The 16,550-nt window shown below is 37.4% G+C and overlaps 1 protein-coding gene across 1 annotated transcript in view; it reads right to left on the minus strand.

Annotated features, from left to right (window-relative positions):
• Nucleotides 1-3,679, minus strand: part of GABRB1 (gamma-aminobutyric acid type A receptor subunit beta1) — a 374,709-nt gene extending 371,030 nt beyond the window's left edge. The window contains exons 1-3 of the mRNA XM_032852416.1: nucleotides 3,015-3,679; nucleotides 2,732-2,823; nucleotides 2,231-2,298 (exon numbers count right to left, since the gene is read on the minus strand). Of these exons, the coding sequence (XP_032708307.1) occupies nucleotides 2,231-2,298; nucleotides 2,732-2,823; nucleotides 3,015-3,094 (240 nt within the window). The 5' untranslated portion in view covers nucleotides 3,095-3,679. The remainder of the gene's footprint in view (nucleotides 1-2,230; nucleotides 2,299-2,731; nucleotides 2,824-3,014) is intronic.
• Between the last annotated feature and the right edge of the window lie 12,871 nt (nucleotides 3,680-16,550).

A 16,550-nucleotide genomic window follows, 5' to 3' on the forward strand; every position in this document is an offset into this window, starting at 1 on the left:
TAAAACAGACCTTGCATCCTATTGGTAACTCTTATTAAAACAAGGAACAGTAAGTAAATCAAGGTTTATTATTTATTATTATTTATTAAACCACTGTTTAGTGGTTTCTATTTTCCCATAATGTTTCTAATACCACTGTGGAAAGGCAATTGGTATTTTAGTACAATATATTTTTCAAAGGCTTATCTGTTGGGGGAATATTTTTTAAAAATCAGGCACATATACACATGGTGCAGTAAGTAAATAGGTTGTATTATTCCATCACTGGGAGCCCTTTCTAGTGGTACTGCAATTAAATACAATCCTTTTTGTCTGGGCTGTTATGAATTCAGTTGAACAACAGGTTATACAGAGATTTTTTTGTTGTGGTGGTGGTTATTTTGGTTAATAGCAACTTCCCTATTCAATTCAATTTCTCATTGTAACTCAAAAGTTGTCTGTAAATGCAGTCAACAGAATTATACGTTTTTAAAAATTCTGAAAAGCATACTAACCTATACAGAAAATGAACCACTGGCAAAAGCACTGCTTGTCTTTTGAGCTGTCTGAATCTTCTCCCATTTTATAAATGATCTATGTGGGTACTTACAAAGTGCCAAAATAAGTGACTGAAAAGGAAAATATTATCACCATTTAACTACATGATACAGACTACTTTTTAATTCATTATCTAATTTATCCAGTTGCAACGGCATGGAGTAGGTATGATTTGTAAATGTGCACATGTTATTACATTCTCCAGTGTTTGTAAGTAGTGTGTTTCGGGTTGCTTTTCAGTAGTGAGATATATATGAACAGAATACTATAAATAAGTCAGTTTGTTAAAAAAATCTTTCTCGAGTCAAAAAATATTCACTGTGCATTCATTTTTAAAAATTATTTTTCTTTTTCCAATACAACCATCAGTGACATTAAATAAGGTACTTAAAGCAGGGAAAGTTACAACTATAAAATATAGAAATTAATATACTTTTTCTTCTAATCATATTCAATAAACTATAAACATATTTATTTTTTCCTTGACATAACCTAAAAAAAGAAAGAATTCTTAAACCTTAGCATGTTAAAACAGCATACTAGTAATGAAATGAAATGACAATTCAGTAGACTTTACAGCTATATAGTGACAAAATCCCAGAGGGTTTTAGTCTTTAAATTATTCAGGCTGTCTAAATCTCTGCTGCCACAGTATTTTTTTTTTTTTTTCGCAAATGGAATAAAAATGGCATTTTGCTCGCGTAAATCTAGCTGTTCCCTGGGAGGTTGATTCTATAAAAGCAACAGGCTTTTCCCCCTGCCTTACAAGAAGCAACAGTTAGAAACTCTAACAACTAGAAAACTGCTACCCCACAGTGGTTGGAAACAGCCAACAGAGAAGATGGTAGCTATGATTTCCATGTACTGTGCAACAGCTTCAGAAAGGGAGAAGGAAAAAGGGAAATAAAAGAATGTTAACCTTTAGAAAGGACTGCTTTATGTTACTACTGCACCCTACCCCCTCCGCCGTCCCTTTAATCATCAGGCTTTTCTGGCAAGCTTAGGTTTCTAGGGTAAAGCAAAGCAATAACTCCGACCCATTCTATTTCAACGTAAATTTGCAAGAAGCTAGAAGACAAATTCATCAACCCCACACGGGAAGTGACTTGAACCCTTTCGCATTAGTCAGCATGGACTGTTGTCTCAGCCTGTTGCTCCTGCCACAAGGCGTGTTCGAGCCCGGATAGAAGGAGGGCGCCCTCTGAAACGTGTCTGCGTGCTTGGGCGCCTGGCGGCCGGACCTGTGCTGGGTCTCCGGTTCAGCGACCACTAGGGTTAGGCGACTACGGACCACATTCCGGGGACCCCGATGCAGGCCGCGCGGCCGCCGGCAGATGGTGCCCTCCTCATCCGCACACCAAAGGGAACCCAGTTAAAGTACCGTCAGACTCCGCCCCACCCGATCCTCCCGCGCCACTGTCTCAGTCCTTCCCCAAACAGTGCCGAGCACGTTTCCTCTGGAACACTGCAGTAGCGTGTGCGTGTGTGTGTGTGTGTGTGTGTGTGTGTGTGTGTGTGTGTGTTGAAAATACAAGCCGAGGGGAACAGAGGGTGTGTGTCAGTGTGGGGAGCACGCGGAGTGGGACTCCCGGGCCGGGGCGAAGTGACCGCCAATGAAACGCAGAGGGCGAGGGGACCCGTCCATTTCACATCTGCGTAAGCCCGGCCGCGGGCCCGTCGGGAGGCCACTCACCATGTTCACTTCGGAGACCATGTCTATGCTGGCGACATCGATCCGCATCCCTACGTCCACAGGGGGCCCTGCGGGGAGATGGGACATATTATGGACATATTCTTAGAGTGGGGACAGGATGGGGAGAGCCAGGGGGCTTCCCTGCGCTTACTACATTTTGAATGGGCTTCCTCCATCCCCCACCCCGCTTGCAGGGGACAGCCTGGGAAAACAGGTGTGGGCACACGCGTGATGCAGTGACTATGCAGAGGGTGTGTCGGGCGGGGGGAAGGTCGGCTCTGCCTGGGCTTTCATCCACCTGCGATGAAGGTCCGGTGTGTGTGTGTGTGTGTGTGTGTGTGTGTGTGTGTGTGTGTCTCCAGGGCGTAGGGCGTAGCGCACACTTGAGGAAATGACATGCTTTTTTTTTCTTTCCTTTTTTTTTTTTTTGACATTTATCTTTGACAGGAAAGGAGAACTAGGTATGTATGGGTTACAGGTTGAAAAAAGATGAAGCATTACCTCCAAAGTCCGGCCGCAAGCGAATGTCATATCCTTTGAGCAATCTGTCCACTGTCTCTTTCACGTATGACATGTTGCTGGGCTCATTGGCGCTGAAGGGAAGAAGTAGGGACCGAATTCAAAATGAACACAAACTGCGAGCAGACATAAATATAGACAAGCACACCTTACCCCCAAATAACAAGCTACATGATCCAGCAGGCATGTAAAAGGAAAAAAAAAAAAATAAAAAAAAAAAAAAAGAGAGAGAGAGAGAGAGAGACGTTCAACAACGGCAGCTCACCTGTGTGCACAACAGACCATGGCAATCATCACAGGGAAAGAGAGAAGCCCCAAACTCTCTCGATTTTGTACTGTCCACATTACTAACTCTGATTAAAGAATTGTCTTTCCTGCGAAGATTCAAGGAATGCAACTTAGTCGGCGGCAGGGCAGTAATTCCCGAAAGGACCTGCGCATGCGCAGAGGGTGCTCACTACCAAAAGACACCTTGTGCCTTGCAAACAATATTCCTAGTGGAACAGGCAACAGATTTCAATCCCTTTAAAGTTCCTGTTTGTGGTGTTCCATGTCCTCTGAGCAGCCGGAGATATCCTGCTCTTTCCTTGTTCGGGATCCTGTATACATTTGCATACTGAGATTTCTTCGAGCTTTAGAGGTTGCTGTGTTCATTTCCTTTCTGTCCTCAACCTGATTTTTTTTTACTCAACTCCCGGGGATCTGGCTAAGGCTGCCTGTGATTGGCATCCTTCGTTGGCAGTCACGGTGGTCCTAGAACTGAGAGTGTGGCGGCGGGGCGGTTCTCCGAGCTCCGGGTGTGCCTGTATTCCTGATGGGAGCACGGCGGGGGTGGCGGGAGTGAATGGAGGAGAGCCAGAGAAGAAGGGAGGGGCAGAGGTAACTCAGCAAGTATTTGAGGACTCTAAGAATCAGGTACCCTTAGGAAGCATCCTAGGACATCTGCCTTAGTGTAATCCTTCTCTGTGGGAGGGGAAGGAGGAGAAAGGAGCCAACTTTTTCACTCGCTCCCCCACTTTTCTTCCCTCCCCCTCTCTTGTCTCTCCAGGCACGAGATTTAAGGGAAACAAGCGATGAGGTAGCATCTCTGGGCAGGCAACCCTTTTTCTAGTGCCATCTGCGGCAAGTCCCACTTTTTTCTAGGTTTTGGTAAGGAAAACCTCTTCCTTAAAATTGCCGGTGTGTTAACCAGCACTAGCAGCCCCGAACACAACCGTGAAGCACCCAGAGGGTCTAATCTCTGTTCGCAAATAGATTGGGGTTCCGTGGGTGCAAGAGGTGTTTGAATTATATTAAAGTTAGTCAATACAATTCAGTAAATGTCATTGAGCACACGGCAGGCGGAGGCCCTGGGCTAGGAATTTGTTCATTTGTTTAACGGTATATATTAAATATTTACTATGTTCTAGGCATTCTGGAACTTAGAGACGACTTAAAAAGGGTTACTGACCTAGAGAAATTCACAGGCTCCCTGTCAGGAAGAAGGACGCAAATATAAGGAAATTCATTATGTCGCTAGATAGTTTATATAGTGATGAGAGGCTTGCTAATTCATAAAAGAGAGATAGAGAAGAAGAAGAGAGGTAGATAATGGCATCCAGACAAGGAGAAAGCTTTTTGTCAGAGCAGGGACGGAAAAGTATTACAGAAAAAGGGAACAGCCTGTGCCAAGTCTTGGACACTTGAAAGGCTATGGTCTACTTGGATAGCTGAAACTGGAAATAACTCATCGTAATATAAAAGAGGAGAGGAAGGGATAGTGGTGATGAAGGTGCAAAGAGAAGCTGAAGCCAGACCATAAGGAAAGTTACCTCCTTTACTATGCCAATTTAGGCTTCTAGAAATCACTGAGAGTTTTAAGTAGGGATAGTGAGGGTCAGATGTCAGTTTCAGACACAATGTTCTGGTAAAATAATCATGATCGGAATAATTAGAATTTATCACTTGCTGACTATTTGCTGGTCATCATGCACATTATATAGATAATCTTATTTAAGCCTTCATAATAATCCAAATGTGGTAGATATTACTATTATTCTCAAATTATAGATAATGATACTGAGAACAAATCAGGGCAGTTTAACTGGTTCAATATCAAGCAGCTAATAAGTCATGGAACAGGCATTTCAACTCAGAATCCATGGACCTGACTACTCTATGCTATGAAGTGTGGACCCCAAAGGGAGAAACCATTGACAGGGAAAACAATGAGAAGGGAGAAGGGTTATTACAATGCCCCAGGAAACAGGAACTAAAATCAGATAGTGTTTAGCTTGGAGAGGAGGTGATAGAACAGTGCAAGTTCTCAGAAGAATAATGGAGACATCACATAGCTGGAAAGGTCAGCATGTGAGGACTTTTGGAAGGTAACCAAAGAATTGTACAAACATTTACACATGTGTAGATCTTGACATTCTACATATATTAACTTTATTTTCTCATTTGAGCCTCATAACAACCTTAAACACAGGTCATTTCTTCTGGGGATGATGATAAGGCTTAATCAGGTTTCTTAGTTTTCTGAAAAGTGTATCAAGTCTACCTCTTTTTAATTCATATGGATCTGCTTTTAATGATTAAATGAAAAGATTTATTTATTCTTCAAGTCCTTGCTGAAGCATAGAACCTCTCTATGTGGCACAACTCTGCATTGTAAAGAACAAAACTTGCAGAGGTTTACTTCCTTCATTTGTTCATTTATTTCTCAAATATTTATTGAACATTTGGTAGGTGACAGCCACTATGCTAAGACCTGGTGGCCCAACAATGAAAAAGATAGCATACAGAACCCCTTTCCATATGAAATTTGTCAATTGAACCATCTTTTGGAGGTTGCAAATTATAGCTTTGCTAGCCAAATTCAATTCATAAAAGAAATATTTAGTTAGGAGGTCACTGTTTGTTCAACTTACATAGCTTTCATTGGGATATATGTTTTCCAGTTAGTCATAAACCCCTACAAATCCTTTTTGAATAACGACCAGGATTGTGTTTGTGTCTACAAAAGAGTCAAGATTTTAATCCTAGAAGTGAGCAAAACTGTGAATGATTTCAAATTCTTGAATCCTAATGCTTAGTACTCTGCAATTTGGATAAATTTCACTAAATTTGGCTTTTAAATTATGCCTCCATTTATATGGAAGAACACTACGAAGAGTCTAATTAGATATTTATAATGTCATCTAATACTGGGATGATATTGGGGATGGAGCCCACTGTATTACTCACTGTCTTACGTATGAGGACCTGTGGGAGAAATTTTTTCCCAGACCCTAGTCTGGGAAAGGCGGTTGGAATCCTCAAATTCATTAATTTCCTTATTTGCTTTGGCCACTGGGAATCTCAGAGTTACAGGTATAGTTCAGCTTTAATCATTATGTAAGGTCTTCATGACCTGCATTTTGTTGTTACATTTCTCCCTGATGCCTTCAAATACTAAATTTAATTTTCCTTTGTCACACTTTACTAACTTAAAACCAGATAGGTTGCACTGAATAAATATAGTGTGTAAGCTGTCTTGAATAATTTTTAGAACTAACTGGGAAATAAATTCAAAATAATAAAAAAAGTAAATAATTGAAACATGCTAAAAGTCATCAAACCTAGATACACTGTGAGTACCCCCCGCCCCATGGCTTAAAAACATGTTCTTCTGTGAAGTTGCTTGTTTCTTTTCCAAACTAATCCTCTTACTTAAGACCTTCCCCTTCAAGATTCAACTCAATTTTCATTTTTTTTTAATTAAAGCTGCTCTTGAAAACCAATGTATACTTAATCATCCCTACTCTTATTATCTTCTACTGATAACTCCTGGGGGATTCAAAAATGATCATCCATTCAGCAAATTTAACTGTGAATCTGTGAACAGATTAGTATGAAGTATTTACCAAAAAGGAAAAATTTCCCACAAGTAAATAAGGAAGAAAAAGACAAAGAGACACTCGAAACGAAGAATCACAAATTTAAACAATGATATACCATTTGAGACCTATTAGATAGGCAGAACTTAAGAATGCCAAATATTGGTTAGAAAGCCTGATATACTTTCAGTAGGCATACGAACTGATCTGAATACTTTGTAAAGCAATTTGAGCATATCTGGAAAAGCTGAAGATGCATATGCCCTTTTGCCCAGAATCTCCACCGCTAGGAATATGCCTTTGAGGACACGCACACAGTCTAAAAATGTTCATCGCAGTGTTGCTTTTAATGGTGTAAAATTGACAACAACCTAAATGCTAATGTATTGGGAATATATAGATGCTGACATGGTTACACAATGGAATCCAACAGTAAAAATATATAAGTATCTACATGCTTTACATAGATAAATCACAAAATACTAAGCAAAAACAAACAAAACAAAATAAAAAGAGCTAGGTGCAAAATTATACGAGTGTGATAACATTCAGTAAAGTTAAAAACAGTTAAGTACAGGGTGCTTGGGTGGCTCAGTCAGTTGAGCATCCAACTCTTGGTTTTAGCTCAGGTCATGATCTCAGGGTCCTGGGATCAAGACTCCCAACAAGCTCCAACAGAATCTATTGAGGATTCTTTCTCTCTTTCTCCCTCTGCCCCTCCCCCTGCTTTTTCTTTCTCTCTCTCTCAAATAAATAAGTAAATCTTAAAAAAACACATTTAAGCACAAAACTCAGAATATATGTTATTATATAGAGAGATAAATAGATTTTAGATAGATAGCTATCTATTATAAAGGATAGAAGGATACTAAATTTTAAGATATAAAACGTACTTCAACTGAATCTATAATACTTTATCCAAGAAAAAAATCTCAGGCAAATTAATCAAAACATGATATGTGGGTGTTCATTATTCTACTCTTTATGTATTTCCAGTATTTGAAATATTTGCAAAAACTAATTAAAACTAATAAGTGACAAACTGGGAATATATATTTGAAATTTAGATTTTTAAAATGTTGATACATATCAATAAGACAAATAAATAAACCTAAGAAATAAATAAGAAAATGACTATATTAGGCATTTCATGAAAGAAAGTGACTGATAAATTTATTACAATTTTTCAATCTTCAAAGTAACAAAATGAATGAAATATGAAGTACCATTTTTACTTAGTTGGCTATTTTAAAAAGGTTCAACATTAAATATCATGAGTGCTATAAATAAATATAACTTTATATACTTTTGGGGCAGTATAAGTTACCACAATCTACCTTAAAGAAAATTTATAGTACTAATAGCCATACAATATGTTATTTTCTGAATCTATCTGTAGATTGGCATTCTTTTTAATTGATCAGGTTTTCTGATTTTAATTAATATATATATTCTATTATATATATTTAATGATGACTTAAGATTTAATATAGTTATACATTGTGGCATGCTTACTACAACCAAATTAAGTAACACATCCACTATCTCACAGAGTTCCCATTTTTTGTGTGTGATGAGAATACTTAAGATCTACTCTTTCAGCAAATCTCAAGTATACAGTAATATGATTAACTATAATCACTATGCTGTGCATTAAATTCCCCAGAATTTACTCATCTCATAACCGGTCAAAGAGTACAAACTTTCATTTGTAGTATGATATTTTTATCTTTATTAAATCACTTCAAATCAACTCACCTTGAATTTCAGTAAAGTAGCTCACTATTACTACTTTTAAAATATTTATACAGTCTTTGTTATGCTCTCACCCCTTTTTTAATAGCTTAAGTTCTGTATTTATTTATTAAAATTATAAACTCTTATATAACGTTGATATTACAGTAAATCTACCAGTAACTTAAGTAGTACTTTTATCTGTACTTATGGAAATAGCCTCATTCTATTTTTTGCATATGAATTATTCTCTAAGAGTTTATTATTTTCTTAGAAAAGAAATGTCTTATGTTTCTTATGTTAGAGAGAGAAAGATCACATGTTTAAGCAAGTGGCTGGGGTGGGGAGCAGAGGGGAAGGGAAGGAGAATCTGAAGCCGACTCTGCACTGAGAACAGAGTCCTAAGCAGGTGTGGGCTTGATCCCAAGACCATGAGATCATGACCTGAGCCAAAACCAGGAGTTGGATGCTTAACCCACAGAGCCACCCAGGCGCCTCTAAAAAAATGTTTTTTATTTTATATTTTTCAGCTTTTCTTATTCAAATATTATAGCATGGACTTTTGAGGACAAAAATTAAGTCATGTAACAGATCCAAGTACATTTCTACCTCTTTTTACTCTTATATAATTAAACTTCATTCTATAACAATTTTATAAATTATCTTATGTAAATAACTAAATAAATTCACGTTTTATTCTTTCCCTGTACTTTTACTTGTTTTGAGTTTCTCCTGAAATTACTATTTCTAGTATTTCTACTATTTACAGTGTTTAGAGTGATTATAAGAATACCCTTTCTTGTTTTAAGAATTCTACACAAAGAAATGATTTCACGTTTTTTGTCTTATTTAAATTCCAATTAGTTAATATACAGTGTGATGTTAGTTTCAGGTAAACAATTTACTGATTCAACACTTACATACAACAATTTATACTCTATCTTATTAATAAAGACATTCCAAATTGTTGATTATATTAAAAATAGCAATTTATATGAGTAAGAATAGTTAACATTTTTATAAGCTTATTATTTACCAATACAATTTTATTTTTATTTTTTTAAAGATTTTTTATTTATTTATTTGACAGACAGAGATCACAAGTAGTCAGAGAGGCAGGCAGAGAGAAAGGGAGGAAGCAGGCTCCCAGCAGAGCAGAGAGCCCAACGCTGGGCTCCAATCCAGGACCCTGAGATCATGACCTGAGCCGAAGGCAGAGGCTTTAACCCACGGAGCACCCAGGTACCCCTACCAATATAATTTTAAATGCTTGACATACCAATACAAATTTAAATGCTTGACAATTTTAAATGCTTGACAATACTTTCTGGGGTGGTGGTAATATAATTAGTTCTGTTTTACAAATGAAGTAACTGAGACACAGAAAGTTTATTAATTTATCCAAGGTTACACAATGAAATGATAGAGACAGAATTTAAATTAGGGCGGTCTAATGACAGTCTATACTCTTTACCAGTATACTACTAATTGTGAAAAAAAATTTTTTTTCACACTTGTTTAACACTTGTTTAACACTTGTTAAATCTCTATTGAGATAATTATATGATTTTTGCAATTTCGCCTATGTAATTACATGCATTTAGAGTTTATCCTATGTTATGAGTCACTTGCATTTTTAGAACAAGCCAGAATTAGAAATTTTTTTCTTGAAACACAGCAGACCTATGCTCCCTAAGTGGAATCTTATAAAGGGTAACTGAAAACTGGAAGTGCATGTAGGGTTGTGAGTTGTGCTGACCAGCGTGATGCTCTGGGCACACACAAAATCAGAGAGAATGTCTATTAAACTTACCAGTGAACTATTGCTATAAACCATTGTTTAAAAGTAGTGTCATTCATCACTCTGTTAATGTGTAGAGATTTCACTGTTATTCTTTTAGTAGAAACTATTTATACTTTTCATTTTATTTGTTTCATGGGCTAAATTTTCAGTATCTGAGATTAGCTAAATAACATAAGTGTTGCAAACACCCAAGTGATTATCCAGGTGAACACTTTTCTCTCCAAACATATAGCCCTGGGGTTTATTCATTTATTTGCTCAAAAATATTTTTAGAGCTTTGCAACAATAAAATATTGTTCAGCTTTTATTTATCAGGGTAATATATATCCAAATATCTAAATAACCACTGTATAATGCAAAAAAATACTAGAGATGAGAAAAGAATATTCCATCATATTGTTAAAAATTAAATTTAACTGAATAAATTTGAAGATCTAATTGATTTCATTAAGCCATCCATAAATCAGGGAACATTTAATCTAGCAAGGAGAGAGGAACTCCAGAAGTTGTACAAGATGATTTTTTTATAGGAAGGAGATGTGTGAGGCTTCTATTAGCAAAGGAAAAGTAAAGATTGCTTCAGGAAATGTCACCTTCCCTTGGGGACAGAAAGGGGGTCTTATGAGGTGGATTACCTCAGCTTCCTTTGAGGATTGGAAAGGACCTCTGTGACAGTTGACCTACCTCCATGGTGCTGAGTTACTAGCTAAGACTACATTTCTGGAGGAGGTTGGAACTGCAGTTAGGTTAGGTATTAAGCCATGGTATGGTGACTCCATTTTCGTCTGTGGTTTTCTTTTTAACATAACCTTGGAGTATCAGGTATGATCCCTCAAAAAGCTGACACTTTCTGCTAGACTTTTAACTCTTGGAATTAAGATGTTGGGAGGAGTCGGGACAGGTGACAGACAGGAACAAAGGCTTTGAGTCCTGCAGTTCATAGTGATCAAGGAAATGGTAGTATTTCAAGGAGAATGGGGTATAGATTGTGTTTGTAGTAGTGAGAGAACTGGAGGGACATGAGGAGGAAAGGAAGGGAGCAGGACAAGGAGAGGGAGATGTTCCAACTTTTAGCTAACCCAGAACCAGACTAGAAGAAGAAAATAGAAGATTTGGTTGCAAAATAAAACTGTTTTTTTCTTTGCCATATATTAAATACATACTGACTAATATAAATGGAGATCAAAACATTACTAACCTATCATTTTTATTTCGTGGTCATTAAAAATCTTCTGATTATTTTAAGAGGGTTTCTAAAGAAAATTTGAAAAACCTAGAGATTTGCACTGAAATGGTATGGTGACAAAGTAATTCATTAATTTCAAAATTACTGTAATCATTTTCTGAGTAAAGAAATCAAACTTATAAAGCCATCCTCCCTCTTAAAGTTAAAACCTAAATCATCTCACATTTTTTTCTAAAGATTTATTTATTTATTTATTTGACAGAGAGAAAGAGAGAGAGACAGCAAGAAAGGGAACACAAGAAGTGGGACTGAGAAAGGAAGAAGCAGGCTTCCTGCCAAGCAGAGTCCAATGTGAGGCTCCATTCCAGGACCCTGGGATCATGACCTGAGCTGAAGGCAGACACTTAACTACTGTGCCACCCAGGCGCCGCTCATCTCACATTTTAAGTTAAAAAAAAAAAAAAAAAAAGTTCTTAGGTCACAAGTAACTTGTATTATACACTAATGCTGAATAAATATGGGGTAAAATATTTGGAAGTTGCAGGCCTCCTTTACTTCATGGAATCAGAAATGAATTAACCATAGGCATGGAAAGATTCCAATTTGGGTTTAAAAATGAAATACTATAATATGACCCTCATACATAAATATAGACAGATAATCAAAACTCAGCAAATCTTAAAGAAAATCAACCTCTTGAAGAAGAGGACTGAATTCCACAAGGAGAAAAAAAAGTCCTTTTGGGAAATAGAAATACTTTGAAGCAAGCATAATAGTTTGAGAAAGAGTTAAGTAGGGGCATAATGTCCAACAAAAAGAACAAACTGTTGGGCAAAAACAAATGTTGACAAGGACACAAATTAAAAACTGGGATTCTAGGGTACCTGGGTGGCTCAGTCTGTTAATAGTCTGTCTTTGGCTCAGGTCATGATCCCAGGGTCTTGGGATGGAGCTCCACATCCTGCTCCGGGCTCTAAGGGGAGCCTGCTTTTCCCTCTCCCTCTGCCTGCAGCTTCCCCCTGCTTGTGCTCTCTCTCCCTCTCTCTGTCAAATAGATAAATAACATCTTAAAAAGACAAAATGAAACAAAACTGGGGTTCTAGGAAATTAAAATCTAATTACAAATTTTAAAAGAAAATTCAAGGGGCACCTGGGTGGCTCAGTTGGTTAACTAGCTAATTCTTGATTCCCACTCAGGTTGAGATCTCAGGGTCCTGGGACTGAGTTGCACCTCAGGCTCTGCCTGGAGAAGTCTGCTTGAGATTCTCTCTCCCTTGGCCTTTCCTCCCTCCCACCTGTGCCCCTTACCCCCACCCCCACTCACATGCACTCTCTTTCTCTCTCAAATAAATAAATCAATAAATCTTAAAAAAAAATTCAACAGATGAATTGAATGACACAGTTGATGATTTTGTTAGTGAGCCAAATAATAGAATCAAATAATTATCAAGATTACATTGCAAATGACAAATAAAATGTCATTGAAAAGAGATGCAGAAGTTACATAAGGAAAGAATGGAAGAAAAGGAGAGAAGCAAATAATAAAAGAAATAGCTATGTCCCAGAAATGACAAAAGTTATTCGTTCTATGATTGAACAAGTTCACTGAATTGTTAAACAGCATTAATTAGTCATATTCTGGTGAATTTTCAGAAGAACTTGAATAAAGAAAAAAATCTAGAATTCTCCTGAGGGGGGGGAAATCATATTATCTACATAGAAAAGAGAATAATTTGTCACTCTTTTTAAAAAGATTTTATTTATTTATTTGACAGACAGAGATTACAAGTAGGCAGAGAGACAGGCAGAGAGAGAGGGGGAAGCAGGCTCCCTGGGATCATGAATCGGCCGAAGGCAGAGGCTCTAACCCACTGAGTCACCCAGGTGCCCCTAATTTGTCATTCTTATCAGTAAATTTAGTACCAGAAATTCTTTCTTATAAACAAGAGGAAAGCAAAAAGAAATTTGTAAACACATGCATCAGAAATTCCTATCAACAAATTTAGTACCAGAAATCAAGGAAGCAATGTTTTAAAAATTCTGAGTGAATATGACTTTGAAGTGCTAATTCTTTACTCTTACAAATTAGCATTGAGTTGTGTTGGTAACTTAAAGTCATTTTTAGGCATAAAAGGACTGAGAGTTTTGCCCCACAAATTCTTTCAGCAAGAATTTCTTAGAGATAGCTATAGGAAAATAAAACATTAATACGAGAAAGAGAAAATTAAGACATAAAATGAAGTGTGAAGCAAATAAATGGGTAAAAAGTTATTTAATTTTTAAGTTAAATGCAGTGAGATCAAAAACAAAGGTTGAGAAATTATTCTGAATCTATACGCAAAAGGTATAGAAGTTGAACATTTATGAGTTAGAGAAGGTACCGTAAAGTTGATGGGTTGTAATGAAACAGGAAGGCACAGGTATTTTGCATAAGCTATATTTCTTAAGTAGAAGTGACGAATTAAAAACAAAAGCTATTGTTTATTTAATGCTTACTACATGCCGAACACTATCTGTATTAAGTCTTTTAAAATACATTATGCTATGTATATCTAACTTTTCTAAGATTCTAGCAATCGTGCCTTCATTTTTCAAAAAATTTTAAAGGAAAAAGAGATGGATGAAGGAAACTGCTGTTGGTCACATAGCTGAGATATGACGGAGCCTGGACTCAAGCTCACAAAGTCCAAATCTAAAGCCACTACTATCAACTACTATGTGTACTGATCCTTGGAGAAGAGGTGGAGTACAGAGAATCAAATACCCAAATGCTGATGAACAGGTTATGGAGAATCCTCTCAGAAAATAAGAAGTCACTCAGATGAGTTGAGTAACAGTAAGAGTGAAACACTTGAGAAAAGACCACACATGATGAAAGATCTACACACTTTCAGAGAAGTCAAAATTACAGCCATCCTGTGGGCTGCCAGGAATGCCCTCCATGTCCATTTCCAAGTCCATCTCCAAGTCCATCCTGATAACGGCTGTTCCTAGTGGTAAGGATTTCCTGTGTTCTTACATGGCCAAGTACTGTGGCTAAGATTTCTCTGTTCTCTGCTATCGCATGCATTCTTATCATAAAACTACTAAATTGCAGCCCTGTGAGGAAAAGAAGCATTTTCTTTAACTCACATAGAACTTATCCAGAACTGTGTCTGGCTCAAAACAGATATGCAATAAACATTTGTTGAATGAATGAATGAATGAATAATAAATAAACAAATCTAGCAATATTTATTGACTGTCTAATATGAGCCAGGTACTATTCTAAGTACTGAGTACACACCTGTGAACAAACCAGAAGGAAATCAATCCTTGCCATCATGGAGTTTATATTCCAGGGAGGGAGATGGATCATAAGCAAAGTAAATATATAAAGTGTACTGTATATTTGGACAGTGATAAGAGGGGGGAAAAAAGCAAACCAGGGAATAGAAATAAGAATCTGGGGAGGGATGTGTTTGTTGAAACTTTAGAAACGATGATCAGGGAAGGCCTCGTTGACATTTGAGTAAAAGGCTAGAGATGGTGAGGGAGTGAGCCATGTAGATAGAGGGAGGAAGAACATTGCCAACAGGGTACAGCAAGTGTAAAGATACTGAAGTGGGAAGGTGTTGGTGTGTTTAAGGAAGCCAGTGCTGCTAGAGCAGAGGGAGAGGCAGAAAAAGCAACAGGAGATGAGTTAGAGTTAACAGATTTGCTCTGAGTAAGAGGGAAAGCTAGCAGAAGGATTTGATGTGGACAATTCAGGATTTGATCAGACTTGTTTTTTTAACAGAATCACTCTAGGTTCTAGAATATAGCCTGCTAGAGGGCAAGGGTAGATGGAGTTCTGTCACTAATCCAGGTCAAAAAACTAAAGTAGAAGTAGTGGTGAGAAGTGGTTGTATTCAGTATATATTTTTGAAGCCAGAGTCATCAGGCTCTGACGGACTGGAGGTGGTGTGTCAAGGAAAGAGGAATTTAGAGTGACTCCAAAGTCTTTGAGCTGAGCAGATGGCAGAATTGGGAAGGATGTGGAGAAATAGTTTGGGAAAGGGGGTTTGTGACCTAAGTCAGTTCTGGATAAGCTAAATTGGATATAGAGTTGCCCCTTGCATAAAGATTAAGGGCTCAGACTCCCATTGGGTCAAAATCCACATATAACTTTGATTCCTTTAGAACTTGATTACTAATAGCCTACTATTAACCAAAATCTTATTGATAACATAAAGACGATTAATACATATTTTGTATGTGTATTACATACTATGTTCTTACGATAGGCTAAGCTGGATAAAAGAATATTTTATTGAGAAAATCATAAAGGAAAGGAAATATATTTGTAGTACTGTACCATATTTATCAACATAAATCTGCTTATAAATTGATCTCTGCAGTCCAAACCCATGTTCCTCAAAGGTCAACTATAATGGATAACCCCATTTAAAAGGAGAATTCTTGACCAGAGACAAAAAATTTGTAAACTATCAGCCTTAATTTCATGTCCTCCCAAAATTCATATGTTGAAGCCCTACCCTCAATGTGACTTTATTTGGAGATAGACCCTTTAAAGAGATAATTAAAGTTAAATGAGGTTGTAAGAATGTGGCACTAATTCCAATATGACTGATGTCCTAGAAGAAGAAGAGACACCAGGAGTATTTGAACACAGAGGAAAGGCCATGTGAGGACAGAGCAAGAATGAGGCCATCTATAAGCCAAGGAGAGAGGCCACAGGAGAAACCAAATCTGCCCCCACCTTGATCTTGGGCTTCCAGCCTTCAGAACCATGAGAAACTCGATTTCTGTTTAAGCCCCCTGATCTGTGATATTGTGTTATGGCAGCCCTCACATGCTACTAACAGTATTTAATGCCATAGACTACATAATTTCACCAACATTGTGGTATAGGTAGAAAAGAAGAAATCCAAGGTGCCCTGGGGTTTTTCAGTCTTTTGAGGTTGGGGTAGATAGAAAGGAACTAGAATATGAAACTAAGAAAAATAGCATATAGGAAGAAAACCAGGAGAGGGTAGTGTCCTGAAAGCTAGGGGAAAAAAGTATGTCAAGGAAAAGGAAATGAACAATTATGGTAGCAGTTACCTCTGATAGGTCAACCAATATGAGGACACAGTGAAACTTCCATTAGGCAGATGAGAAATGCATTATTTTTCCCAAATTCGTGAATTTTGGGTGTTTCAGTTTTAAGTGACTTTGATTCAATCTCATTAAGAT

Source organism: Lontra canadensis, unplaced genomic scaffold (assembly GCF_010015895.1).
Source record: "Lontra canadensis isolate GAN:19392208 unplaced genomic scaffold, GSC_riverotter_1.0 scaffold1, whole genome shotgun sequence".
Lineage (NCBI taxonomy): Eukaryota > Metazoa > Chordata > Mammalia > Carnivora > Mustelidae > Lontra > Lontra canadensis.